Genomic DNA, 26,523 nt, shown 5'->3' with positions numbered 1-26,523 from the left:
TGTGAACTGGACTGAGAGTCAGTGAGAGAGCGGGAACTGGACAAGGGTCAATGAGAGACAGGGAACTCCACTGAGGGCCAGTGTCAGTGGGGAAACTGGACTGAAGGCCGGTGAGAGATCGGGAACTGGATGAGGGCCCAGTGAGAGAGCGGGAACTGGACTGAGGGCCAGTGAGAGGGTGGGAACTGGACTGAGGGCCAGTGAGAGGGCGGGAACTGGACTGAGGGCCAGTGAGAGAGCGGGAACTGGACTGAGGGCCAGTGAGAGGGCGGGAACTGGACTGAGGGCCAGTGAGAGGGCGGGAACTGGACTGCGGGTCAGTGAGAGATCGGGAACTGGACTGAGGGCCAGTGAGAGAGCGGGAACTGGACTGAGGGCCAGTGAGAGAGCGGGAACTGGACTGAGGGTCAGTGAGAGAGCGGGAACTAGACTGAGGGCCAGTGAGAGGGCGGGAACTGGACTGCGGGTCAGTGAGAGATCGGGAACTGGACTGAGGGCCAGTGAGAGAGCGGGAACTGGACTGAGGGCCAGTGAGAGGGCGGGAACTGGACTGAGGGTCAGTGAGAGAGTGGGAACAGGACTGAGGGTCAGTGAGAGATCGGGAACTGGACTGAGGGTCAGTGAGAGAGTGGGAACTGGACTGAGGGTCAGTGAGAGAGTGGGAACTGGACTGAGGGTCAGTGAGAGAGTGGGAACTGGACTGAGGTCCAGTGAGAGAGCGGGAACTGGACTGAGGGCCAGTGAGAGGGCGGGAACTGGACTGCGGGTCAGTGAGAGATCGGGAACTGGACTGAGGGCTTGTGAGAGAGCGGAAACTGGACTGAGGGCCCAGTGAGAGAGCGGGAACTAGACTGAGGGCCAGTGAGAGAGCGGGAACTGGACTGAGGGCCCAGTGAGAGAGCGGGAACTGGACTGAGGGCCAGTGAGAGAGCGGGAACTGGACTGAGGGTCAGTGAGAGAGTGGGAACAGGACTGAGGGTCAGTGATAGATCGGGAACTGGACTGAGGGTCAGTGAGAGAGTGGGAACTGGACTGAGGGTCAGTGAGAGAGTGGGAACTGGACTGAGGGTCAGTGAGAGAGTGGGAACTGGACTGAGGGTCAGTGAGAGAGTGGGGACTGGACTGAGGTCCAGTGAGAGAGCGGGAACTGGACTGAGGGTCAGTGAGAGAGTGGGAACTGGACTGAGGGTCAGTGAGAGAGTGGGAACTGGACTGAGGGCCAGTGAGAGAGTGGGAACTGGACTGAGGGCCAGTGAGAGAGCGGGAACTGGACTGAGGGTCAGTGAGAGATCGGGAACTGGACTGAGGGTCAGTGAGAGAGTGGGAACTGGACTGAGGGCCAGTGAGAGAGCGGGAACTGGACTGAGGCCCAGTGACAGAACGGGAACTGGACTGAGAGCCAATGAGAGAGAGGGAACACGACTTAGGGCCAGTGAGAGAGCGGGAACTGGACTGAGAGCCAATGAGAGACCGGGAACTGGACTGAGGGTCAGTGAGAGAGCAGGAACTGGACTGAGGGTCAGTGAGAGAGCTGGAAGTGGACTGAAGGCCAGTGGGAGAGCGAACTCCACAGAGGGTCAGTGAGAGAGCAGGAACTGTACTGAGGGTCAGTGAGAGAGCGGGAACTGGACTGCGGGTCAGTGAGAGAGCTGGAACTGGACTGAGGTTCAGTGAGAGTGTGAACTGGGGACTGAGGGTCAGTGAGAGATTGGGAACTGGACGGAGGGCCAGAGAGAGAGGGGGAACTGGACTGAGGGCCAGTGATAGAGCGGGAACTGGACTGAGGGCCAGTGAGAGAGCGGGAACTGGACTGCGGGTCAGCGAGAGAGCGGGAACTGGACTGAGGGTCAGTGAGAGAGCGGGAACTGGACTGAGGGCCAGTGAGAGAGCGGGAACTGGACTGTGGGTCAGTGAGAGATCGGGAACTGGACTGAGGGCCAGTGAGAGAGCAGGAACTGGACTGAGGGTCAGTGAGAGAGCGGGAACTGGACTGAGGGTCAGTGAGAGATCGGGAACTGGACTGAGGGCCCAGTGAGAGATCGGGAACTGGACTGAGGGTCAGTGAGAGAGCGGGAACAGGACTGAGGGCCCAGTGAGAGAGCGGGAACAGGACTGAGGGCCCAGTGAGAGAGCAGGAACTGGACTGAGGGTCAGTGAGAGAGCGGGAACTGGACTGAGGGCCCAGTGAGAGCGGGAACTGGACTGAGGGCCCAGTGAGAGCGGGAACTGGACTGAGGGCCAGTGAAAGAGCGGGAACTGGACTGAGGGCCCAGTGAGAGCGGGAACTGAACTGAGGGCCCAGTGAGAGCGGGAACTGGACTGAGGGCCCAGTGAGAGAGTGGGAACAGGACTGAGGGTCAGTGAGAGAGCGGGAACTGGACTGAGGGTCAGTGAGAGATCGGGAACTGGACTGAGGGCCCAGTGAGAGATCGGGAACTGGACTGAGGGCCCAGTGAGAGAGCGGGAACTGGACTGAGGGTCAGTGAGAGAGCGGGAACTGGACTGAGGGTCAGTGAGAGCGGGAACTGGACTGAGGGCCCAGTGAGAGAGCGGGAACTGGACTGAGGGTCAGTGAGAGAGCGGGAACTGGACTGAGGGCCCAGTGAGAGCGGGAACTGGACTGAGGGTCAGTGAGAGAGCGGGAACTGGACTGAGGGCCCAGTGAGATCGGGAACTGGACTGAGGGCCCAGTGAGAGCGGGAACTGGACTGAGGGCCAGTGAGAGCGGGAACTGGACTGAGGGCCCAGTGAGAGAGCGGGAACTGGACTGAGGGTCAGTGAGAGAGTGGGAACTGGACTGAGGGTCAGTGAGAGAGCGGGAACTGGACTGAGGACCCAGTGAGAGGGCGGTTACTGGACTGAGGGTCAGTGAGAGAGCGGGAACTGGACTGAGGGTCAGTGAGAGATCGTGAACTGGACTGAGGGTCAGTGAGAGAGCGGGAACTGAACTGAGGTTCAGTGAGAGCGGGAACTGGACTGAGGGTCAGTGAGAGCGGGAACTGGACTGAGGGCCCAGTGAGAGAGCAGGAACTGGACTGAGGGTCAGTGAGAGCGCGGGAACTGGACTGAGGGTCAGTGAGAGAGCAGGAACTGGACTGAGGGTCAGTGAGAGCGCGGGAACTGGACTGAGGGTCAGTGAGAGAGCGGGAACTGGACTGAGGGCCCAGTGAGAGCGGGAACTGGACTGAGGGTCAGTGAGAGCGCGGGAACTGGACTGAGGGTCAGTGAGAGAGCAGGAACTGGACTGAGGGTCAGTGAGAGCGCGGGAACTGGACTGAGGGTCAGTGAGAGAGCGGGAACTGGACTGAGGGCCCAGTGAGAGCGGGAACTGGACTGAGGGTCAGTGAGAGAGCGGGAACTGGACTGAGGTTCAGTGAGAGCGGGAACTGGACTGAGGGTCAGTGAGAGATCGGGATCTGGAATGAGGGTCCGTGAGAGGGCGGTAACTGGACTGAGGGTCAGTGAGAGAGCTGGAACTGGACTGAGGGTCAGTGAGAGAGCGGGGACTGGACTGAGGGCCCAGTGAGAGCGCGGGAACTGGACTGAGGGTCAGTGAGAGAGCGGGAACTGGACTGAGGACCCAGTGAGAGCGGGAACTGGACTGAGGGCCCAGTGAGAGCGGGAACTGGACTGAGGGCCCAGTGAGAGCGGGAACTGGACTGAGGGCCCAGTGAGAGCGCGGGAACTGGACTGAGGGTCAGTGAGAGAGCGGGAACTGGACTGAGGACCCAGTGAGAGCGGGAACTGGACTGAGGGCCCAGTGAGAGCGGGAACTGGACTGAGGGCCAGTGAGAGAGCAGGAACTGGACTGAGGGCCAGTGAGAGAGCGGAGACTGGACTGAGGGTCAGTGAGAGAGCGGGAACTGGACTGAGGTTCAGTGAGAGAGCGGGAACTGGACTGAGGGCCCAGTGAGAGCGGGAACTGGACTGAGGGCCAAAGAGAGCGGGAACTGGACTGAGGGCCAGTGAGAGAGCGGGAACTGGACTGAGGGCCAGTGAGAGAGCGGGAACTGGACTGAGGGTCAGTGAGAGATCGGGAACTGGACTGAGGGCCCAGTGAGAGATCGGGAACTGGACTCAGGGTCAGTGAGAGAGCGGGAACAGGACTGAGGGCCCAGTGAGAGAGCGGGAACTGGACTGAGGGCCCAGTGAGAGCGGGAACTGGACTGAGGGCCAAAGAGAGCGGGAACTGGACTGAGGGTCAGTGAGAGAGCGGGAACTGGACTGAGGGCCCAGTGAGAGCGGGAACTGGACTGAGGGCCAAAGAGAGCGGGAACTGGACTGAGGGCCAGTGAGAGAGCGGGAACTGGACTGAGGGCCCAGTGAGAGCGGGAACTGGACTGAGGGCCCAGTGAGAGCGGGAACTGGACTGAGGGCCAGTGAGAGAGCGGGAACTGGACTGAGGGCCCAGTGAGAGCGGGAACTGGACTGAAGGCCCAGTGAGAGAGCGGGAACTAGACTGAGGGCCCAGTGAGAGAGCGGGAACTGGACTGAGGGCCCAGTGAGAGAGCGGGAACTGGACTGAGGGTCAGTGAGAGAGCGGGAACTGGACTGAGGGCCCAGTGAGAGAGCGGGAACTGGACTGAGGGCCCAGTGAGAGAGCGGGAACTGGACTGAGGGTCAGTGAGAGAGCGGGAACTGGACTGAGGGTCAGTGAGAGCGGGAACTGGACTGAGGGCCCAGTGAGAGAGCGGGAACTGGACTGAGGGCCAGTGAGAGAGCGGGAGCTGGACTGAGGGGCCAGTGAGAGCGGGAACTGGACTGAGGGTCAGTGAGAGAGCGGGAACTGGGCTGAGGGCCCAGTGAGAGCGGGAACTGGACTGAGGGCCCAGTGAGAGCAGGAACTGGACTGAGGGCCAGTGAGAGCGGGAACTGGACTGAGGGTCAGTGAGAGATCGGGAACTGGACTGAGGGTCAGTGAGAGGGAAAGAACTCGACTGAGGGTCAGTGAGAGAGCGGGAACTGGACTGAGGTTCAGTGAGAGCGGGAACTGGACTGAGGTTCAGTGAGAGCGGGAACTGGACTGAGGGCCCAGTGAGAGAGCAGGAACTGGACTGAGGGTCAGTGAGAGCGCGGGAACTGGACTGAGGGTCAGTGAGAGAGCAGGAACTGGACTGAGGGTCAGTGAGAGCGCGGGAACTGGACTGAGGGTCAGTGAGAGAGCGGGAACTGGACTGAGGGCCCAGTGAGAGCGGGAACTGGACTGAGGGCCCAGTGAGAGCGGGAACTGGACTGAGGGTCAGTGAGAGAGCGGGAACTGGACTGAGGGTCAGTGAGAGATCGGGAACTGGTCTGAGAGCCAATGAGAGAGAGGGAACTCGAGTGAGGGTCAGTGAGAGAGCAGGAACTGGACTGAGGGTCAGTGCGAGAGCGGGAACTGGACTGAGGGTCAGTGAGAGAGCGGGAACTGGACAGAGGGCCCAGTGAGAGATCGGGGACTGGACTGAGGGCCAATGAGAGAGAGGGAACTGGACTGAGGGCCCAGTGAGAGCGCGGGAACTGGTCTGAGAGCCAATGAGAAAGAGAGAACTCGAGTGAGTGCCAGTGAGAGAGTGGGAACTGGACTGAGGGTCAGTGAGAGAGCGGGAACTGGACTGAGGGTCAGTGAGAGAGCGGGAAGTGGACTGAGGGTCAGTGAGAGAGCGGGAACTGGACTGCGGGTCCAGTGAGAGCGGGAACTGGACTGAGGGCCAGTGAGAGCGGGAACTGGACTGAGGGCCAGTGAGAGATCGGGAACTGGACTGAGGGCCAGTGAGAGAGTGGGAACTGGACTGAGGGTCAGTGAGAGAGCGGGAAGTGGACTGAGGGTCAGTGAGAGAGTGGGAACTGGACTGAGGGTCAGTGAGAGAGTGGGAACTGGACTGAGGGTCAGTGAGAGAGCGGGAAGTGGACTGAGGGCCAGTGAGAGAGTGGGAACTGGACTGAGGGTCAGTGACAGAGCGGGAAGTGGACTGAGGGTCAGTGAGAGAGCGGGAACTGGACTGAGGGCCAGTGAGAGAGTGGGAACTGGACTGAGGGTCAGTGAGAGAGCGGGAAGTGGACTGAGGGTCAGTGAGAGAGCGGGAACTGGACTGCGGGTCCAGTGAGAGAGTGTGAACTGGATTGAGGGCCAGTGAGAGATCGGGAACTGGACTGAGGGCCAGTGAGGGAGTGTGAACTGGATTGAGGGCCAGTGAGAGAGCGGGAACTGGACTGAGGGCCCAGTGAGAGCGGGAACTGGACTGAGGGCCCAGTGAGAGAGCGGGAACTGGACTGAGGGTCAGTGAGAGGGAAAGAACTCGACTGAGGGTCAGTGAGAGAGCGGGAACTGGATTGAGGTTCAGTGAGAGCGGGAACTGGACTGAGGTTCAGTGAGAGCGGGAACTGGACTGAGGGCCCAGTGAGAGATCGGGAACTGGACTGAGGGTCAGTGAGAGCGCGGGAACTGGACTGAGGGTCAGTGAGAGAGCAGGAACTGGACTGAGGGTCAGTGAGAGCGCGGGAACTGGACTGAGGGTCAGTGAGAGAGCAGGAACTGGACTGAGGGTCAGTGAGAGAGCGGGAACTGGACTGAGGGCCCAGTGAGAGAGCGGGAACTGGACTGAGGGCCCAGTGAGAGTGGGAACTGGACTGAGGGTCAGTGAGAGAGCGGGACTTGGACTGAGGTTCAGTGAGAGCGGGAACTGGACTGAGGGCCCAGTGAGAGATCGGGAACTGGACTGAGGGTCAGTGAGAGCGCGGGAACTGGACTGAGGTTCAGTGAGAGAGCAGGAACTGGACTGAGGGTCAGTGAGAGCGCGGGAACTGGACTGAGGGTCAGTGAGAGAGCAGGAACTGGACTGAGGGTCAGTGAGAGAGCGGGAACTGGACTGAGGGCCCAGTGAGAGAGCGGGAACTGGACTGAGGGCCCAGTGAGAGTGGGAACTGGACTGAGGGTCAGTGAGAGAGCGGGACTTGGACTGAGGTTCAGTGAGAGCGGGAACTGGACTGAGGGTCAGTGAGAGATCGGGAACTGGTCTGAGAGCCAATGAGAGAGAGGGAACTCGAGTGGGGGTCAGTGAGAGAGCAGGAACTGGACTGAGGGTCAGTGAGAGAGCGGGAACTGGACTGAGGGTCAGTGAGAGAGCGGGAACTGGACTGAGGGTCAGTGAGAGAGCGGGAAGTGGACTGAGGGTCAGTGAGAGAGCGGGAACTGGACTGCGGGTCCAGTGAGAGCGGGAACTGGACTGAGGGCCAGTGAGAGCGGGAACTGGACTGAGGGCCAGTGAGAGAGTGGGAACTGGACTGAGGGTCAGTGAGAGAGCGGGAAGTGGACTGAGGGTCAGTGAGAGAGCGGGAACTGGACTGCGGGTCCAGTGAGAGCGGGAACTGGACTGAGGGCCAATGAGAGAGTGTGAACTGGATTGAGGGCAAGTGAGAGGGCGGTAACTGGACTGAGGGTCAGTGAGAGAGCGGGAACTTGATTGAGGGCCAGTGCTAGATCCGGAACTGGACTGAGAGCCAATGAGAGAGAGGGAACTCGAGTGAGGGCCAGTGAGAGAGCGGGAACTGGACTGAGGGTCAGTGAGAGAGTGGGAACTGGACTGAGGGCCAGTGAGAGAGCGGGAACTGGACTGAGGGTCAGGGAGAGATCGGGAACTGGACGAGGGTCAAGGAGAGATCGGGAACTGGACTGAGGGTCAGTGAGAGAGGGGGAACTGGACTGAGGGTCACTGAGAGAGTGGGAACTGGACTGAGGGCCAGTGAGAGATCGGGAACTGGACGAGGGTCAAGGAGAGATCGGGAACTGGACTGAGGGTCAGTGAGAGAGGGGGAACTGGACTTGAGGGTCAATGAGAGACAGGGAACTGGACTGAGGGCCCAGTGAGGGAGCGGGAACTGGACTGAGGGTCAGTGAGAGAGAGGGAACTCGAGTGAGGGCCAGTGAGAGAGTGGGAACTGGACTGAGGGTCAGCGAGAGGGCGGGAACTGGACTGAGGGCCCAGTGAGAGAGAGGGAACTGGACTGAGGGTCAGCGAGAGAGCGGAAACTGGACTGAGGGCCCAGTGAGAGAGCGGGAACTGGACTGAGGGTCAGCGAGAGGGCGGGAACTGGACTGAGGGCCCAGTGAGAGAGCGGGAACTGGACTGAGGGTCAGTGAGTGATCGGGAACTGGACTGAGAGCCAATGAGAGAGAGGGAACTCGAGTGAGTGCCAGTGAGAGATCGGGAACTGGACTGAGGACCCAGTGAGTGATCGGGAACTGGACTGAGAGCCAATGAGAGAGAGGGAACTCGAGTGAGTGCCAGTGAGAGATCGGGAACTGGACTGAGGGCCCAGTGAGTGATCGGGAACTGGACTGAGGGCCAGTGAGAGAGCGGGAACTGGACTGAGGGTCAGTGAGAGAGCGGGAACTGGACTGAGGGTCAGTGAGAGAGCGGGAACTGGACTGAGGGTCAGTGAGAGAGCAGGAACTGGACTGCAGGTCCAGTGAGTGATCGGGAAATGGACTGAGGGCCCAGTGAGTGATCGGGAACTGGACTGAGAGCCAATGAGAGAGAGGGAACTCGAGTGAGTGCCAGTGAGAGAGCGGGAACAGGACAGAGGGTCAGTGAGAGCGCGGGAACTGGACTGAGGGTCAGTGAGAGAGCGGGAACTGGACTGAGGGTCAGTGAGAGATCGGGAAGTGGACTGAGGGCCCAGTGAGAGCGGGAACTGGACTGAGGGTCAGTGAGAGAGCGGGAACTGGACTGAGGGCCCAGTGAGAGCGGGAACTGGACTGAAGGCCCAGTGAGAGCGGGAACTGGACTGAGGGCCAGTGAGAGAGCAGGAACTGGACTGAGGGCCAAGGAGAGAGTGGGAACTGGACTGAGGGCCAGTGAGTGAGAGGGAACTGGACTGAGGGTCAGTGAGAGAGCGGGAACTGGACTGAGGGTCAGTGAGAGAGCGGGAACTGGACTGAGGGTCAGTGAGAGAGTGGGAACTGGACAGAGGGTCCGTGAGAGAGCGGGAACTGGACTGAGGGTCAGTGAGAGCGCGGGAACTGGACTGAGGGCCCAGTGAGAGAGCGGGAACTGGACTGAGGGCCCAGTGAGAGCGGGAACTGGACTGAGGGTCAGTGAGAGAGCGGGAACTGGACTGAGGTTCAGTGAGAGAGCAGGAACTGGACTGAGGGTCAGTGAGAGCGCGGGAACTGGACTGAGGGCCCAGTGAGAGAGCGGGAACTGGACTGAGGGTCAGTGAGAGGGAAAGAACTCGACTGAGGGTCAGTGAGAGAGCGGGAACTGGACTGAGGTTCAGTGAGAGCGGGAACTGGACTGAGGTTCAGTGAGGGCGGGAACTGGACTGAGGGCCCAGTGAGAGAGCAGGAACTGGACTGAGGGTCAGTGAGAGCGCGGGAACTGGACTGAGGGTCAGTGAGAGAGCAGGAACTGGACTGAGGGTCAGTGAGAGCGCGGGAACTCGACTGAGGGCCCAGTGAGAGAGCGGGAACTGGACTGAGGGCCCAGTGAGAGCGGGAACTGGACTGAGGGTCAGTGAGTGATCGGGAACTGGACTGAGAGCCAATGAGAGAGAGGGAACTCGAGTGAGTGCCAGTGAGAGATCGGGAACTGGACTGAGGACCCAGTGAGTGATCGGGAACTGGACTGAGAGCCAATGAGAGAGAGGGAACTCGAGTGAGTGCCAGTGAGAGATCGGGAACTGGACTGAGGGCCCAGTGAGTGATCGGGAACTGGACTGAGGGCCAGTGAGAGAGCGGGAACTGGACTGAGGGTCAGTGAGAGAGCGGGAACTGGACTGAGGGTCAGTGAGAGAGCGGGAACTGGACTGAGGGTCAGTGAGAGAGCAGGAACTGGACTGCAGGTCCAGTGAGTGATCGGGAAATGGACTGAGGGCCCAGTGAGTGATCGGGAACTGGACTGAGAGCCAATGAGAGAGAGGGAACTCGAGTGAGTGCCAATGAGAGAGCGGGAACAGGACAGAGGGTCAGTGAGAGCGCGGGAACTGGACTGAGGGTCAGTGAGAGAGCGGGAACTGGACTGAGGGTCAGTGAGAGATCGGGAAGTGGACTGAGGGCCCAGTGAGAGCGGGAACTGGACTGAGGGTCAGTGAGAGAGCGGGAACTGGACTGAGGGCCCAGTGAGAGCGGGAACTGGACTGAAGGCCCAGTGAGAGCGGGAACTGGACTGAGGGCCAGTGAGAGAGCAGGAACTGGACTGAGGGCCAAGGAGAGAGTGGGAACTGGACTGAGGGCCAGTGAGTGAGAGGGAACTGGACTGAGGGTCAGTGAGAGAGCGGGAACTGGACTGAGGGTCAGTGAGAGAGCGGGAACTGGACTGAGGGTCAGTGAGAGAGCGGGAACTGGACTGAGGGTCAGTGAGAGAGCGGGAACTGGACTGAGGGTCAGTGAGAGCGCGGGAACTGGACTGAGGGCCCAGTGAGAGAGCGGGAACTGGACTGAGGGCCCAGTGAGAGCGGGAACTGGACTGAGGTTCAGTGAGAGAGCGGGAACTGGACTGAGGTTCAGTGAGAGAGCAGGAACTGGACTGAGGGTCAGTGAGAGCGCGGGAACTGGACTGAGGGCCCAGTGAGAGAGCGGGAACTGGACTGAGGGTCAGTGAGAGGGAAAGAACTCGACTGAGGGTCAGTGAGAGAGCGGGAACTGGACTGAGGTTCAGTGAGAGCGGGAACTGGACTGAGGTTCAGTGAGGGCGGGAACTGGACTGAGGGCCCAGTGAGAGAGCAGGAACTGGACTGAGGGTCAGTGAGAGCGCGGGAACTGGACTGAGGGTCAGTGAGAGAGCAGGAACTGGACTGAGGGTCAGTGAGAGCGCGGGAACTGGACTGAGGGCCCAGTGAGAGAGCGGGAACTGGACTGAGGGCCCAGTGAGAGCGGGAACTGGACTGAGGGTCAGTGAGAGAGCGGGAACTGGACTGAGGTTCAGTGAGAGAGCAGGAACTGGACTGAGGGTCAGTGAGAGCGCGGGAACTGGACTGAGGGCCCAGTGAGAGAGCGGGAACTGGACTGAGGGCCCAGTGAGAGCGGGAACTGGACTGAGGGTCAGTGAGAGATCGGGAACTGGTCTGAGAGCCAATGAGAGAGAGGGAACTCGAGTGAGGGTCAGTGAGACAGCAGGAACTGGACTGAGGGTCAGTGAGAGAGCGGGAACTGGACTGAGGGTCAGTGAGAGAGCGGGAACTGGACTGAGGGTCAGTGAGAGAGCGGGAACTGGACTGAGGGCCAGTGAGAGCGGGAACTGGACTGAGGGCCCAGTGAGAGAGCGGGAACTGGACTGAAGGCCAGTGAGATCGGGGACTGGACTGAGGGCCCAGTGAGAGCGCGGGAACTGGTCTGAGAGCCAAAGAAAGAGAGGGAACTCGAGTGAGTGCCAGTGAGAGAGTGGGAACTGGACTGAGGGTCAGTGGGAGAGCGGGAAGTGGACTGAGGGTCAGTGAGAGAGCGGGAACTGGACTGCGGGTCCAGTGAGAGCGGGAACTGGACTGAGGGCCAGTGAGAGCGGGAACTGGACTGAGGGCCCAGTGAGAGAGCGGGAACTGGACTGCGGGTCCAGTGAGAGAGCGGGAACTGGACTGAGGGTCAGTGAGAGAGCGGGAACTGGACTGCGGGTCCAGTGAGAGCGGGAACTGGACTGAGGGTCCAGTGAGAGAGTGGGAACTGGACTGAGGGTCAGTGAGAGAGCAGGAACTGGACTGCGGGTCCAGTGAGAGCAGGAACTGGACTGAGGGCCAGTGAGAGAGTGTGAACTGGATTGAGGGCCAGTGAGAGGGCGGTAACTGGACTGAGGGTCAGTGAGAGAGCAGGAACTGGACTGAGGGTCAGTGAGAGAGCGGGAACTGGATTGAGGGCCAGTGCTAGATCCGGAACTGGACTGAGAGCCAATGAGAGAGAGGGAACTCGAGTGAGGGCCAGTGAGAGAGCGGGAACTGGACTGAGGGTCAGTGAGAGAGTGGGAACTGGACTGAGGGCCAGTGAGAGAGCGGGAACTGGACTGAGGGTCAGGGAGAGATCGGGAACTGGACGAGGGTCAAGGAGAGATCGGGAACTGGACTGAGGGCCAGTGAGAGAGGGAGAACTGGACTGAGGGTCAGTGAGAGAGTGGGAACTGGACTGAGGGCCAGTGAGAGATCGGGAACTGGACGAGGGTCAAGGAGAGATCGGGAACTGGACTGAGGGTCAGTGAGAGAGGGGGAACTGGACTGAGGGTCAATGAGAGACAGGGAACTGGACTGAGGGCCCAGTGAGGGAGCGGGAACTGGACTGAGGGTCAGTGAGAGAGAGGGAACTCGAGTGAGGGCCAGTGAGAGAGTGGGAACTGGACTGAGGGTCAGCGAGAGGGCGGGAACTGGACTGAGGGCCCAGTGAGAGAGCGGGAACTGGACTGAGGGTCAGTGAGAGAGCGGGAACTGGACTGAGTGCCAATGAGAGAGAGGGAACTCGAGTGAGTGCCAGTGAGTGATCGGGAACTGGACTGAGGGCCCAGTGAGTGATCGGGACCTGGACTGAGGGCCAGTGAGAGAGCGGGAACTGGACTGAGGGTCAGTGAGAGAGCGGGAACTGGACTGAGGGTCAGTGAGAGAGCGGGAACTGGACTGAGGGTCAGTGAGAGAGCGGGAACTGGACTGAGGGTCAGTGAGAGAGCAGGAACTGGATTGCAGGTCCAGTGAGTGATCGGGAACTGGACTGAGGGCCCAGTGAGTGATCGGGAACTGGACTGAGAGCCAATGAGAGAGAGGGAACTCGAGTGAGTGCCAGTGAGAGATCGGGAACTGGACAGAGGGTCAGTGAGAGAGCGGGAACTGGACTGAGGGTCAGTGAGAGATCGGGAAGTGGACTGAGGGTCAGTGAGAGAGCGGGAACTGGACTGAGGGTCAGTGAGAGAGCGGGAACTGGACTGAGGGTCAGTGAGAGATCGGGAAGTGGACTGAGGGTCAGTGAGAGAACAGGAACTGGACTGCAGGTCCAGTGAGTGATCGGGAACTGGACTGAGGGCCCAGTGAGAGAGCGGGAACTGGACTGAGGGCCAGTGAGAGATCGGGAACTGGACTGAGGGCCAGTGAGAGAGCGGGAACTGGACTGAGGGCCAGTGAGAGAGAGGGAACTGGACTGAGGGCCAGTGAGAGAGCGGGAACTGGACTGAGGGTCAGCGAGAGAGAGGGAACTGGACTGAGGGCCAGTGAGAGAGCGGGAACTGGACTGAGGGCCAGTGAGAGATCGGGAACTGGACTGAGGGCCAGTGAGAGAGAGGGAACTGGACTGAGGGCCAGTGAGAGAGCGGGAACTGGACTGAGGGTCAGTAAGAGATCAGGAACTGGACTGAGGGTCAGTGAGAGAGAGGGAACTGGACTGAGGGCCAGTGAGAGAGCGGGAACTGGACTGAGGGTCAGCGAGAGAGAGGGAACTGGACTGAGGGCCAGTGAGAGAGCGGGAACTGGACTGAGGGCCAGTGAGAGATCGGGAACTGGACTGAGGGCCAGTGAGAGAGAGGGAACTGGACTGAGGGCCAGTGAGAGAGCGGGAACTGGACTGAGGGTCAGTAAGAGATCAGGAACTGGACTGAGGGTCAGTGAGAGAGTGGGAACTGGACTGAGGGTCAGTGAGAGATCGGGAACTGGACTGAGGGCCCAGTGAGAGAGCGGGAACTGGACTGAGGGTCAGTGAGAGAGCGGGAACTGGACTGAGGGTCAGTGAGAGATCGGGGACTGGACTGAGGGCCCAGTGAGAGCGGGAACTGGACTGAGGATCAGTTAGAGAGAGGGAACTGGACGGAGGGCCAGTGAGAGAGAGGGAACTGGACTGAGGGCCAGTGAGAGCGGGAACTGGACTGAGGGCCCAGTGAGAGAGCGGGAACTGGACTGAAGGCCAGTGAGATCGGGGACTGGACTGAGGGCCCAGTGAGAGCGCGGGAACTGGTCTGAGAGCCAAAGAAAGAGAGGGAACTCGAGTGAGTGCCAGTGAGAGAGTGGGAACTGGACTGAGGGTCAGTGGGAGAGCGGGAAGTGGACTGAGGGTCAGTGAGAGAGCGGGAACTGGACTGCGGGTCCAGTGAGAGCGGGAACTGGACTGAGGGCCAGTGAGAGCGGGAACTGGACTGAGGGCCCAGTGAGAGAGCGGGAACTGGACTGCGGGTCCAGTGAGAGAGCGGGAACTGGACTGAGGGTCAGTGAGAGAGCGGGAACTGGACTGCGGGTCCAGTGAGAGCGGGAACTGGACTGAGGGTCCAGTGAGAGAGTGGGAACTGGACTGAGGGTCAGTGAGAGAGCAGGAACTGGACTGCGGGTCCAGTGAGAGCAGGAACTGGACTGAGGGCCAGTGAGAGAGTGTGAACTGGATTGAGGGCCAGTGAGAGGGCGGTAACTGGACTGAGGGTCAGTGAGAGAGCAGGAACTGGACTGAGGGTCAGTGAGAGAGCGGGAACTGGATTGAGGGCCAGTGCTAGATCCGGAACTGGACTGAGAGCCAATGAGAGAGAGGGAACTCGAGTGAGGGCCAGTGAGAGAGCGGGAACTGGACTGAGGGTCAGTGAGAGAGTGGGAACTGGACTGAGGGCCAGTGAGAGAGCGGGAACTGGACTGAGGGTCAGGGAGAGATCGGGAACTGGACGAGGGTCAAGGAGAGATCGGGAACTGGACTGAGGGTCAGTGAGAGAGGGAGAACTGGACTGAGGGTCAGTGAGAGAGTGGGAACTGGACTGAGGGCCAGTGAGAGATCGGGAACTGGACGAGGGTCAAGGAGAGATCGGGAACTGGACTGAGGGTCAGTGAGAGAGGGGGAACTGGACTGAGGGTCAATGAGAGACAGGGAACTGGACTGAGGGCCCAGTGAGGGAGCGGGAACTGGACTGAGGGTCAGTGAGAGAGAGGGAACTCGAGTGAGGGCCAGTGAGAGAGTGGGAACTGGACTGAGGGTCAGCGAGAGGGCGGGAACTGGACTGAGGGCCCAGTGAGAGAGCGGGAACTGGACTGAGGGTCAGTGAGAGAGCGGGAACTGGACTGAGAGCCAATGAGAGAGAGGGAACTCGAGTGAGTGCCAGTGAGAGATCGGGAACTGGACTGAGGGCCCAGTGAGTGATCGGGACCTGGACTGAGGGCCAGTGAGAGAGCGGGAACTGGACTGAGGGTCAGTGAGAGAGCGGGAACTGGACTGAGGGTCAGTGAGAGAGCGGGAACTGGACTGAGGGTCAGTGAGAGAGCGGGAACTGGACTGAGGGTCAGTGAGAGAGCAGGAACTGGATTGCAGGTCCAGTGAGTGATCGGGAACTGGACTGAGGGCCCAGTGAGTGATCGGGAACTGGACTGAGAGCCAATGAGAGAGAGGGAACTCGAGTGAGTGCCAGTGAGAGATCGGGAACTGGACAGAGGGTCAGTGAGAGAGCGGGAACTGGACTGAGGGTCAGTGAGAGATCGGGAAGTGGACTGAGGGTCAGTGAGAGAGCGGGAACTGGACTGAGGGTCAGTGAGAGAGCGGGAACTGGACTGAGGGTCAGTGAGAGATCGGGAAGTGGACTGAGGGTCAGTGAGAGAACAGGAACTGGACTGCAGGTCCAGTGAGTGATCGGGAACTGGACTGAGGGCCCAGTGAGAGAGCGGGAACTGGACTGAGGGCCAGTGAGAGAGCGGGAACTGGACTGAGGGTCAGCGAGAGAGAGGGAACTGGACTGAGGGCCAGTGAGAGAGCGGGAACTGGACTGAGGGCCAGTGAGAGATCGGGAACTGGACTGAGGGCCAGTGAGAGAGAGGGAACTGGACTGAGGGCCAGTGAGAGAGCGGGAACTGGACTGAGGGTCAGTAAGAGATCAGGAACTGGACTGAGGGTCAGTGAGAGAGAGGGAACTGGACTGAGGGCCAGTGAGAGAGCGGGAACTGGACTGAGGGGCAGCGAGAGAGAGGGAACTGGACTGAGGGCCAGTGAGAGAGCGGGAACTGGACTGAGGGCCAGTGAGAGATCGGGAACTGGACTGAGGGCCAGTGAGAGAGAGGGAACTGGACTGAGGGCCAGTGAGAGAGCGGGAACTGGACTGAGGGTCAGTAAGAGATCAGGAACTGGACTGAGGGTCAGTGAGAGAGTGGGAACTGGACTGAGGGTCAGTGAGAGATCGGGAACTGGACTGAGGGCCCAGTGAGAGAGCGGGAACTGGACTGAGGGTCAGTGAGAGAGCGGGAACTGGACTGAGGGTCAGTGAGAGAGCGGGAACTGGACTGAGGGTCAGTGAGAGAGCGGGAACTGGACTGAGGGTCAGTGAGAGATCGGGGACTGGACTGAGGGCCCAGTGAGAGCGGGAACTGGACTGAGGATCAGTTAGAGAGAGGGAACTGGACGGAGGGCCAGTGAGAGAGAGGGAACTGGACTGAGGGTCAGTGAGAGAGCGGGAACTGGACTGAGAGCCAATGAGAGAGAGGGAACTCTAGTGAGGGTCAGTGAGAGATCGGGAACTTGACTGAGGGCCACTGAGAGAGCGGGAACTGGACATGAGGGCCCGGTGAGAGAGCGGGAACTGGACGGAGGGCCCAGTGAGAGCGGGAACTGGACTGAGGGCCCAGTGAGAGCGGGAACTGGACTGAGGGTCAGTGAGAGAGCGGGAACTGGACTGAGGGCCCAGTGAGAGAGCAGTAACTGGACTGAGGGCCCAGTGAGAGAGCAGTAACTGGACTGAGGGCCCAGTGAGAGATCGGGAACTGGATGAGGACCAGGTGAGAGAGCGGGAACTGGACTGAGGTCCAAGGAGTGATCGGTAACTGGACTGAGGGTCAGTGAGAGAGCGGGAACTGGACTGAGGGCCCAGTGAGAGATCGGGAACTGGACTGAGGGTCAGTGAGAGAGCGGGAACTGGACTGAGGGTCAGTGAGAGATCGGGAACTGGACTGAGGGCCCAGTGAGAGAGCGGGAACTGGACTGAGGGCCCAGTGAGAGAGCGGGAACTGGACTGAGGGCCAGTGAGAGATCGGGAAATGGACTGAGGGTCAGTGAGAGCGGGAACTGGACTGAGGGTCAGTGAGAGAGCGGGATCTGGACTGAGGGTCCAGTGAGAGAGCGGGAACTGGACTGAGGGCCCAGTGAGAGAGCGGGAACTGGACTGAGGGCCAGTGAGAGATCGGGAAATGGACTGAGGGTCAGTAAGAGAGTGGGAACTGGACTGAGTGTCAGTGAGAGCGGGAACTGGACTGAGGGCCAAGGAGAGCGTGGTAACTGGACTGAGGGCCAGTGTGTGAGAGGGAACTGGACTGAGGACCAAGGAGAGTGTGGGAACTGGACTGCGGGTCAGTGAGAGAGCAGGAACTGGACTGAGGGTCAGTGAGAGAGCGGGAACTGGACTGAGGGCCAGTGAGAGAGCGGGAACTGGACTGAGGGTCAGTGAGAGATCGGGAACTGGATTGAGGGTCAGTGAGAGAGCGGGAACTGGACTGAGGGCCCAGTGAGAGATCGGGAACTGGACTGAGGGTCAGTGAGAGATCGGGAACTGGACTGAGCGCCCAGTGAGAGATCGGGAACTGGACTGAGGGTCAGTGAGAGAGCGGGAACTGGTCTGAGGGTCAGTGGGAGATCGGGAACTGGACTGAGGGCCAGTGAGAGAGCGGGAACTGGACTGAGGGTCAGTGAGAGATCGGGAACTGGACTGAGGGCCCAGTGAGAGAGCGGGAACTGGACTGAGGGTCAGTGAGAGATCGGGAACTGGACTGAGGGCCCAGTGAGAGAGCGGGAACTGGACTGAGGGCCAGTGAGAGATCGGGAACTGGACTGAGGGTCAGTGAGAGAGCGGGAACTGGACTGAGGGTCAGTGAGAGATCGGGGACTGGACTGAGGGCCCAGTGAGAGCGGGAACTGGACTGAGGATCAGTTAGAGAGAGGGAACTGGACGGAGGGCCAGTGAGAGAGAGGGAACTGGACTGAAGGTCAGTGAGAGTGCGGGAAATGGACTGAGGGCCCAGTGAGAGATCGGGAACTGGACTGAGAGCCAATGAGAGAGAGGGAACTCTAGTGAGGGTCAGTGAGAGATCGGGAACTTGACTGAGGGCCACTGAGAGAGCGGGAACTGGACATGAGGGCCCGGTGAGAGAGCGGGAACTGGACGGAGGGCCCAGTGAGAGCGGGAACTGGACTGAGGGCCCAGTGAGAGCGGGAACTGGACTGAGGGTCAGTGAGAGAGCGGGAACTGGACTGAGGGCCAGTGAGAGAGCGGGAACTGGACTGAGGGCCAGTGAGAGAGCGGGAACTGGACTGAGAGCCCAGTGAGAGAGCAGTAACTGGACTGAGGGCCCAGTGAGAGATCGGGAACTGGATGAGGACCAGGTGAGAGAGCGGGAACTGGACTGAGGTCCAAGGAGTGATCGGTAACTGGACTGAGGGTCAGTGAGAGAGCGGGAACTGGACTGAGGGTCAGTGAGAGAGCGGGAACTGGACTGAGGGTCAGTGAGAGATCGGGAACTGGACTGAGGGTCCAGTGAGAGAGCGGGAACTGGACTGAGGGCCCAGTGAGAGAGCGGGAACTGGACTGAGGGCCAGTGAGAGATCGGGAAATGGACTGAGGGTCAGTGAGAGCGGGAACTGGACTGAGGGTCAGTGAGAGAGCGGGAACTGGACTGAGGGCCCAGTGAGAGAGCGGGAACTGGACTGAGGGCCCAGTGAGAGAGCGGGAACTGGACTGTGGGCCAGTGAGAGATCGGGAAATGGACTGAGGGTCAGTAAGAGAGTGGGAACTGGACTGAGTGTCAGTGAGAGCGGGAACTGGACTGAGGGCCAAGGAGAGCGTGGTAACTGGACTGAGGGCCAGTGTGTGAGAGGGAACTGGACTGAGGACCAAGGAGAGCGTGGGAACTGGACTGAGGGTCAGTGAGAGAGCGGGAACTGGACTGAGGGTCAGTGAGAGAGCGGGAACTGGACTGAGGGCCAGTGAGAGAGCGGGAACTGGACTGAGGGTCAGTGAGAGATCGGGAACTGGACTGAGGGTCAGTGAGAGAGCGGGAACTGGACTGAGGGCCCAGTGAGAGATCGGGAACTGGACTGAGGGTCAGTGAGAGATCGGGAACTGGACTGAGCGCCCAGTGAGAGATCGGGAACTGGACTGAGGGTCAGTGAGAGAGCGGGAACTGGACTGAGGGTCAGTGAGAGAGCGGGAACTGGACTGAGGGTCAGTGAGAGATCGGGAACTGGACTGAGGGCCAGTGAGAGAGCGGGAACTGGACTGAGGGTCAGTGAGAGATCGGGAACTGGACTGAGGGCCCAGTGAGAGAGCGGGAACTGGACTGAGGGTCAGTGAGAGATCGGGAACTGGACTGAGGGCCCAGTGAGAGAGCGGGAACTGGACTGAGGGCCAGTGAGAGATCGGGAACTGGACTGTGGGCCAGTGAGAGAGCGGGAACTGGACTGAGGGCCTGTGAGAGAGCTGTGGGTTGTGAGTTGCTGATCTGGGTTCTCTATGTTTATATGCTCTCTTATTCTGGCAGTGGTGCTGAGGATCGCCATGGCTACATCTGGGACAGGCACTACAACATCTGCTTGGCGAAGCTGCAACATGAGGATGTGGTGAATTCTGTGGCGTTTAGTCCTGTGGACCAGGAGATGTTGGTCACAGCCAGTGATGACTGCACTCTGAAAGTCTGGCGATCTCCCCGTTTCCTCCGCATCATCAGCTCCAAACCCCATCGCAAGAAATTCTCCTTCTTCTGGCTGAATAATAAGAAGTGACTGTGACAGTGAGCGAGTGTGAGTGAGCTCAGAATCTGTGAAATATCGCATTGTTACCCAACTAGAATTCACAGCCTGAGAACAACTGAAGGGGAGGATATCAAAATATAATCCAGGTGTTGTCGGCTGTGGCTCCTTTCAATGTTGCTCACACACAGCTCGTCGGCTGTGTTATTTGTGAATGAAACGTTGGGTGTGTGATTGTGTGGCTGGGTCCTGATGAATTTGCACATCCTCAGTGTTTCTCAGTGAACAGGCCCTGCACCCATCTTCTGATACTCTCTATCCATCCCACAGCCGACTGAACCCTGTTCGCTGACTGCTCGATCATTCAATAACAAAGCTGACTCCTTGCGCTGCAACTTTCTTCGGCCGTTTGTCGCTATTCTAATGCAAAATATATAATAAAAGCTTCATTTTAATATCTTTACCTTCTCTATCCAATGAACAAATTGTGGAAGAGATAGAGTTGTCTGGACTGACTGGGCCCTGAATGGAGAATGGGTGTCATTCATGGGCAGTCTATTGAATGTTTTGAAGCTGCTAATACAATTCTCCGTCAATCAGGCTATGTTCATGGGGCCAAGGTGACGCACCCACAGGACAGCGAGTGCCTCGCTTTGGAACAACTCACTGCAGTGGAGAGTTCAATGTGTCCTCACATCAAAAACACCTTTGCACAGCACCGGACATCATAATTCTGATACCAATTAGCAAGTTAAAGATCACATCATATCAGAGTACTTAAATCACTAGAGTTGAAGAGATCAGGAATTGAGTTTAAATCCCACCATGGCAGTTTGAGAATCTAAATTGTTGAAAAATCGGGAAATAAAAATCCACTTTCAACAGATTCTACTGGAGAACTGTGGATGATCATTTGTTGAGTAAATTCACTGCCGAGATTGGAATGCTGTCTTCCACTTCCCTTGTCTCAAAGCTCAGCCATTATGCTCTGGAATGGAACAGCTCAGTCTCCTCCTCCTCCTGCTTCTTATGATCAGAGAGAGAGCACAAAGCTGTTAGATCATCATTCAAAACCCAACTCTCAACCTCATCCAGTCTGGCTTGTGATGTGACTCCAGTGCTATAAACTCATTGGTAACACAATCTACTGTGTTAAATCTGCAGCAAGGCTGATCCCACTATGTCCGCAGACACCCACATTCTTAGAATAATCTTTTAAAATCTCACCACTGTTAATTCTAGACCAGAACAAAAAACCATTGCTGGAGTAACATAGCCGCTTTCAATCAGCTTCTCAGGACAGAAAGGAATGAATAGTAATTTCAGCAACACCCACAATCAGTGTCCTATAGAAATTCTGCAGTAACTCTACACTAAACCCACTAACTCTTTTTCAATGTTAGCCAGAATTCTTGGACTGGTGAAAGGGAACAGGAACCCTTGATTATTTCCATTCTGTTAACAAAAGGCAAGAATCTTATCAAATAGCAGAACGCACTCAGAAAGGGCCTCCTCCTCCTGAGGCCGGTGTTCAAGTGAAAGAGCACAAAGGCATGAAGTCAACTTTCCGGCTGTACTTCAATCACTCTGTTATTTAAGCTAAAACTGCACTTCCTGTTACAATGCCAGAGGAGACTGGCTGATTGTACACAGAAGCAATCAGCAATTTTCTGCTCTTTTGCTACTGTTGATGAAACATTGAAAGTAGGCGATTCTAGCTTGGCTTCCTATCATTTATGCAAGGAGCACCTTCAAATTCTCAGTAACTATTCAATTCCAGCCCACATTTGAAACTGCAAATATCTCATTGACCAAGGCTGCTTGGTCCTATCTCTGTATTGCATGTGGCAGTGTTCTGTATTCAAAGAAAAATAAATATTTACACATTTAAAAAGGCTGTGTCTGTCTAGCAGCTCCCGCTGTATTTAACATCATACACTAAGACGGTAACTCAGCCGATCAGGTTAGGGAGAACCTGCCGCTTACAAAAGGACAGGCAGCGCTGAACAAAGTGCGACAGGAAAGCGGAACAGACTGAGATTGTTGTTGCTACATGGAATGGCTCCGGGGATGACCTCATCAAGATCTTTACATTTTGATGGATTTGATAGGGTGGATAGTTTTCCACTGAGAGACTAGACAGAAAACTAGTAATCATAATGACGAATAAATCGTATTTTAAAAAATCAGGAGGAATTTCCTTACCCAGTGGTGAGAATGTGGAACTCATTCCCCCAGGGAATGGTTGCGATGAATAGCTTAGTTTTCTACTTTTTCCCCCCCCTCCGTTTCACCTTAAAGCTGTGTTTGAAAGGGTGACAGGCACAATGTGGGAGCAAGCTTGTGCGGAATAAAAACCCTGGCATTAAGCACTTGGGCTGAATGGTTTGTTTGTGTGTTATAGTGTGTTAGCACAGTAAGAAGTCTCACAACACCAGGTTAAAGTCCAACAGGTTTATTTGGTAGCAAATACCATAAGCTTTCGGAGCAGAGCTCCTTCGTCAGATGGAGTGGATATCTGTTCTCCAGAATTTCTGTTCTGTTCTCCAGAACAGATATCCACTCCATCTGATGAAGGAGCTCTGCTCCGAAAGCTAATGGTATTTGCTACCAAATAAACCTGTTGGACTTTAACCTGGTGTTGTGAGACTTCTTACTGTGCTTACCCCAGTCCAACGCCGGCATCTCCACATCATAGTGTGTTAGACCAGGTACCCCAACAACTGAGTACATCCTGAGCTGCTTTATTAAAAAACAAGTATGCAGCAGGTGCTTGGTTTACAGGACTAAAAGATGGAAATTCATTCATGTTTAAAATTTTAAAAATTATTTCATGCAATGTGGCTGTCACCGGTTAGGCCAATATTTATTGCCCATCTCTAATTGCCCTTGTGAAGGTGATAGTGAACCATCTTCTTGGTACATCCACAATGATTTTAGGGAGGGTTAGTTTTAGAACATAGAACAGTACAGCACAGAACAGGCCCTTCGGCCCACGATGTTGTGCCGAGCTTTTTCTGAAACCAAGATCAAGCTATCCCACTCCCTATCATCCTGGTGTGCTCCATGTGCCTATCCAATAACCGCTTCAATGTTCCTAAAGTGTCTGACTCCACTATCACTGCAGGCAGTCCATTCCACACCCCAACCACTCTCTGCGTAAAGAACCTACCTCTGATATCCTTCCTGTATCTCCCACCACGAACCCTATAGTTATGCCCCCTTGTAATAGCTCCATCCACCCGAGGAAATAGTCTTTGAACGTTCACTCTATCCCCTTCATCATTTTATAAATCTCTATTAAGTCTCCCCTCAGCCTCCTCCGCTCCAGAGTGAACAGCCCCAGCTCCCTCAACCTTTCCTCATAAGACCTACCCTCCAAACCAGACAGCATCCTGGTAAATCTCCTCTGCACTCTTTCCAGCGCTTCCACATCCTTCTTATAGTGAGGTGACCAGAACTGCACACAATATTCCAAATGTGGTCTCACCAAGGTCCTGTAGTTGCAGCATAACCCCACGGCTCTTAAACTCCAACCCCCTGTTAATAAAAGCTAACACACTATAGGCCTTCTTCACAGCTCTATCCACTTGAGTGGCAACCTTTAGAGATCTGTGGATATGAACCCCAAGATCTCTCTGTTCCTCCACAGTCTTCAGAACCCTACCTTTGACCCTGTAATCCACATTTAAATTAATCCTACCAAAATGAATCACCTCACATCTTTCAGGGTTAAACTCCATTTGCCATTTTTCAGCCCAGCTTTGCATCCTATCTATGATTCTTTGCAGCCTACAACAGCCCTCCACCTCATCCACTACTCCACCAACCTTGGTGTCATCAGCAAATTTACTGATCCACCCTTCAGCCCCCTCCTCTAAGTCATTAATAAAAATCACAAAGAGCAGAGGACCAAGCACTGATCCCTGCGGCACTCCGCTAGCAACCTGCCTCCAATCCGAAAATTTTCCATCCACCACCACCCTCTGTCTTCGATCAGACATGATGTGGAGATGCCGGCGTTGGACTGGGGTAAGCACAGTAAGAAGTCTCACAACACCAGGTTAAAGTCCAACAGGTTTATTTGGTAGCAAATACCATAAGCTTTCGGAGCGTGCTGCTCCTTCGTCAGATGGAGTGGTCTCTGTTCTCCAACAGTGCACAGACACAGAAATCAAGTTAGAGAATACTAATTAGAATGCAAATCTCTACAGCCAGCCAGGTCTTAAAAGGTACAGATAATGTGGTTGGAGGGAACATTAAACACAGGTTAAAGAGATGTGTATTGTCTCCAGACAGAACAGCTGGTGAGATTATGCAAGACCAGGGCAAGCTGTGGGGGTTACTGATAATGTGACATAAATCCAACATCCCGGTTAAGGCCGTCCTCATGTGTGCGGAACTTGGCTATCAGTTTCTGCTCAGCGACTCTGCGCTGTCGTGTGTCGTGAAGGCCGCCTTGGAGAACGCTTACCTGAAGATCCAAGGCTGAATGCCCGTGACTGCTGAAGTGTTCCCCCACAGGAAGAGAACAGTCTTGCCTGGTGATTGTCGAGCGGTGTTCATTCATCCGTTGTCGTAGCGTCTGCATGGTTTCCCCAATGTACCATGCCTCGGGACATCCTTTCCTGCAGCGTATCAGGTAGACAACGTTGGCCGAGTTGCAAGAGTATGCATAGGAAATAGGGCAAACTGGTAGGGAGGCCATGGAACCTTCACAGATTAAAGGGGAGGAGGTGCTCGCTGTCTTGAGGCAAATCAGAGTGGATAAATCCCCAGGACCGGACAGGGTATTCCCACGGACCTTGAGGGAAGCTAGTGTTGAACTTGCAGGGGCCCTGGCAGACATATTTAAAATGTCAGTATTCACGGGGGAGGTGCTGGATGATTGGAGGGTGGCTCATGTTGTTCCGTTGTTTAAAAAAGGTTCCAAAAGAAATCCGGGAAATTATCGGCCAGTAAGTTTGACGTCGGTGGTGGGCAAGTTATTGGAAGGTGTGATAAGGGATAGGATCTACAAATATTTGGATAGACAGGGACTTATTAGGGAGAGTCAACATGGCTTTGTGCGTGGTAGGTCATGTTTGACCAATCTATTAGAGTTTTTCGAGGAGGTTACCAGGAAAGTGGATGAAGGGAAGGCGGTGGATGTTGTCTACCTGGATTTCAGCAAAGCCTTTGACAAGGTCCCTCATGGGAGGTTAGTTAGGAAGGTTCAGTCGCTGGGTATACATGGGGAGGTAGTAAATTGGATAAGACACTGGCTCAATGGAAGAAGCCAGAGAGTGGTTGTGGAGGATTGCTTCTCTGAGTGGAGGCCTGTGACTAGTGGTGTGCCGCAGGGATCGGTGTTGGGTCCATTGTTGTTTGTCATCTATATCAATGATCTGGATGATAATGTGGTAAATTGGATCAGCAAGTTTGCTGATGATACAAAGATTGGAGGTGTAGTGGACAGTGAGGAAGGTTTTCAAAGCTTGCAGAGGGATTTGGACCAACTAGAAAAATGGGCTGAAAAATGGCAAATGGAATTTAACGCAGACAAGTGTGAGATATTGCACTTTGGAAGGACAAACCAAAGAAGAACGTACAGGGTAAATGGTAGGACTCTGAAGAGTGCAGTTGAACAGAGAGATCTGGGAATACAGGTACAAAGTTCCCTAAAAGTGACGTCACAGGTGGATAGGGTCGTAAAGAGTGCCTTTGGTACATTGGCCTTTATAAATCGGAGTATCGAGTATAAAAGTTGGAGTGTTATGGTAAGGTTATATAAGGCATTGGTGAGGCCGAATTTGGAGTATTGTGTACAGTTTTGGTCACCTAGTTACGGGAAGGATGTAAATAAGATTGAAAGAGTGCAGAGAAGGTTCACAAGGATGTTGCCGGGACTTGAGAAGCTGAGTTACAGAGAGAGATTGAATAGGTTGAGACTTTATTCCCTGGAGCGTAGAAGATTGAGGGGAGATTTGATAGAGGTGTATAAGATTTTGATGGGTATAGAGTGAATGCAAGCAGGCTTTTTCCGCTGAGACTAGGGGAGAAAAAAACCAGAGGGCATGGGTTAAGGGTGAAAGGAGAAAAGTTTAAAGGGAATATTAGGGGGGGCTTCTTCACGCAGAGAGTGGTGGGAGTGTGGAATGAGCTGCCGGATAAAGTGGTAAATGCGGGGTCACTTTTAACATTTAAGAAAAACTTGGACGGGTTCATGGATGAGAGGGGTGTGGAGGGATATGGTCCAAGTGCAGGTCAGTGGGACTAGGCATAAAATGGTTCGGCACAGACAAGAAGGGCCAAAAGGCCTGTTTCTGAGCTGTAATTTTCTATGGTTCTATGGTTCTCACGTGAGATGATGGCATCTGTGTCGATGATCCGGCACGTCTTGCAGAGGTTGCTGTGGCAGGGTTGTGTGGTGTCGTGGTCACTGTTCTCCTGAAGGCTGGGTAGTTTGCTGCGGACAATGGTCTGTTTGAGGTTGCGTGGTTGTTTGAAGGCAAGAAGTGGGGGTGTGGGGATGGCCTTGGCGAGATGCTCATCTTCATCGATGACATGTTGAAGGCTCCGGAGGACATGCCGTAGCTTCTCCGCTCCAGGGAAGTACTGGACGACGAAGGGTACTCTGTCCACCGTGTCCCGTGTTTGTCTTCTGAGGAGGTCGGTGCGGTTTTTCGCTGTGGCGCGTCGGAACTGTTGATCCCAAATAAACCTGTTGGACTTTAACCTGGTGTTGTGAGACTTCTTACTTCGATCAGACAGCCAGTTACCTATCCAATCGGCCAACTTTCCCTCTATCCCACACCTCCTCACTTTCATCATAAGCCGACCATGGGGGACCTTATCAAACGCCTTACTAAAATCCATGTATATGACATCAACTGCCCGACCTTCATCAACACACT

The 26,523-nt window shown here is 56.2% G+C and overlaps 1 protein-coding gene across 4 annotated transcripts in view; it reads left to right on the top strand.

Annotated features, from left to right (window-relative positions):
• The window catches only part of fbxw5 (F-box and WD repeat domain containing 5), a 296,735-nt gene extending 276,653 nt beyond the window's left edge, over window positions 1-20,082 (top strand). For all 4 annotated transcript variants that reach the window (XM_078226724.1, XM_078226726.1, XM_078226725.1 and 1 more), the window contains exon 9: window positions 19,420-20,082. In XM_078226724.1, coding sequence (XP_078082850.1) covers window positions 19,420-19,660 — 241 coding nt within the window. In that variant the 3' untranslated portion in view covers window positions 19,661-20,082. The remainder of the gene's footprint in view (window positions 1-19,419) is intronic.
• The last annotated feature ends 6,441 nt before the right edge of the window (window positions 20,083-26,523 follow it).

Source organism: Mustelus asterias, chromosome 13 (assembly GCF_964213995.1).
Source record: "Mustelus asterias chromosome 13, sMusAst1.hap1.1, whole genome shotgun sequence".
NCBI classification, from domain to species: domain Eukaryota; kingdom Metazoa; phylum Chordata; class Chondrichthyes; order Carcharhiniformes; family Triakidae; genus Mustelus; species Mustelus asterias.
This window is presented reverse-complemented; position numbering and strand designations above follow the sequence as displayed.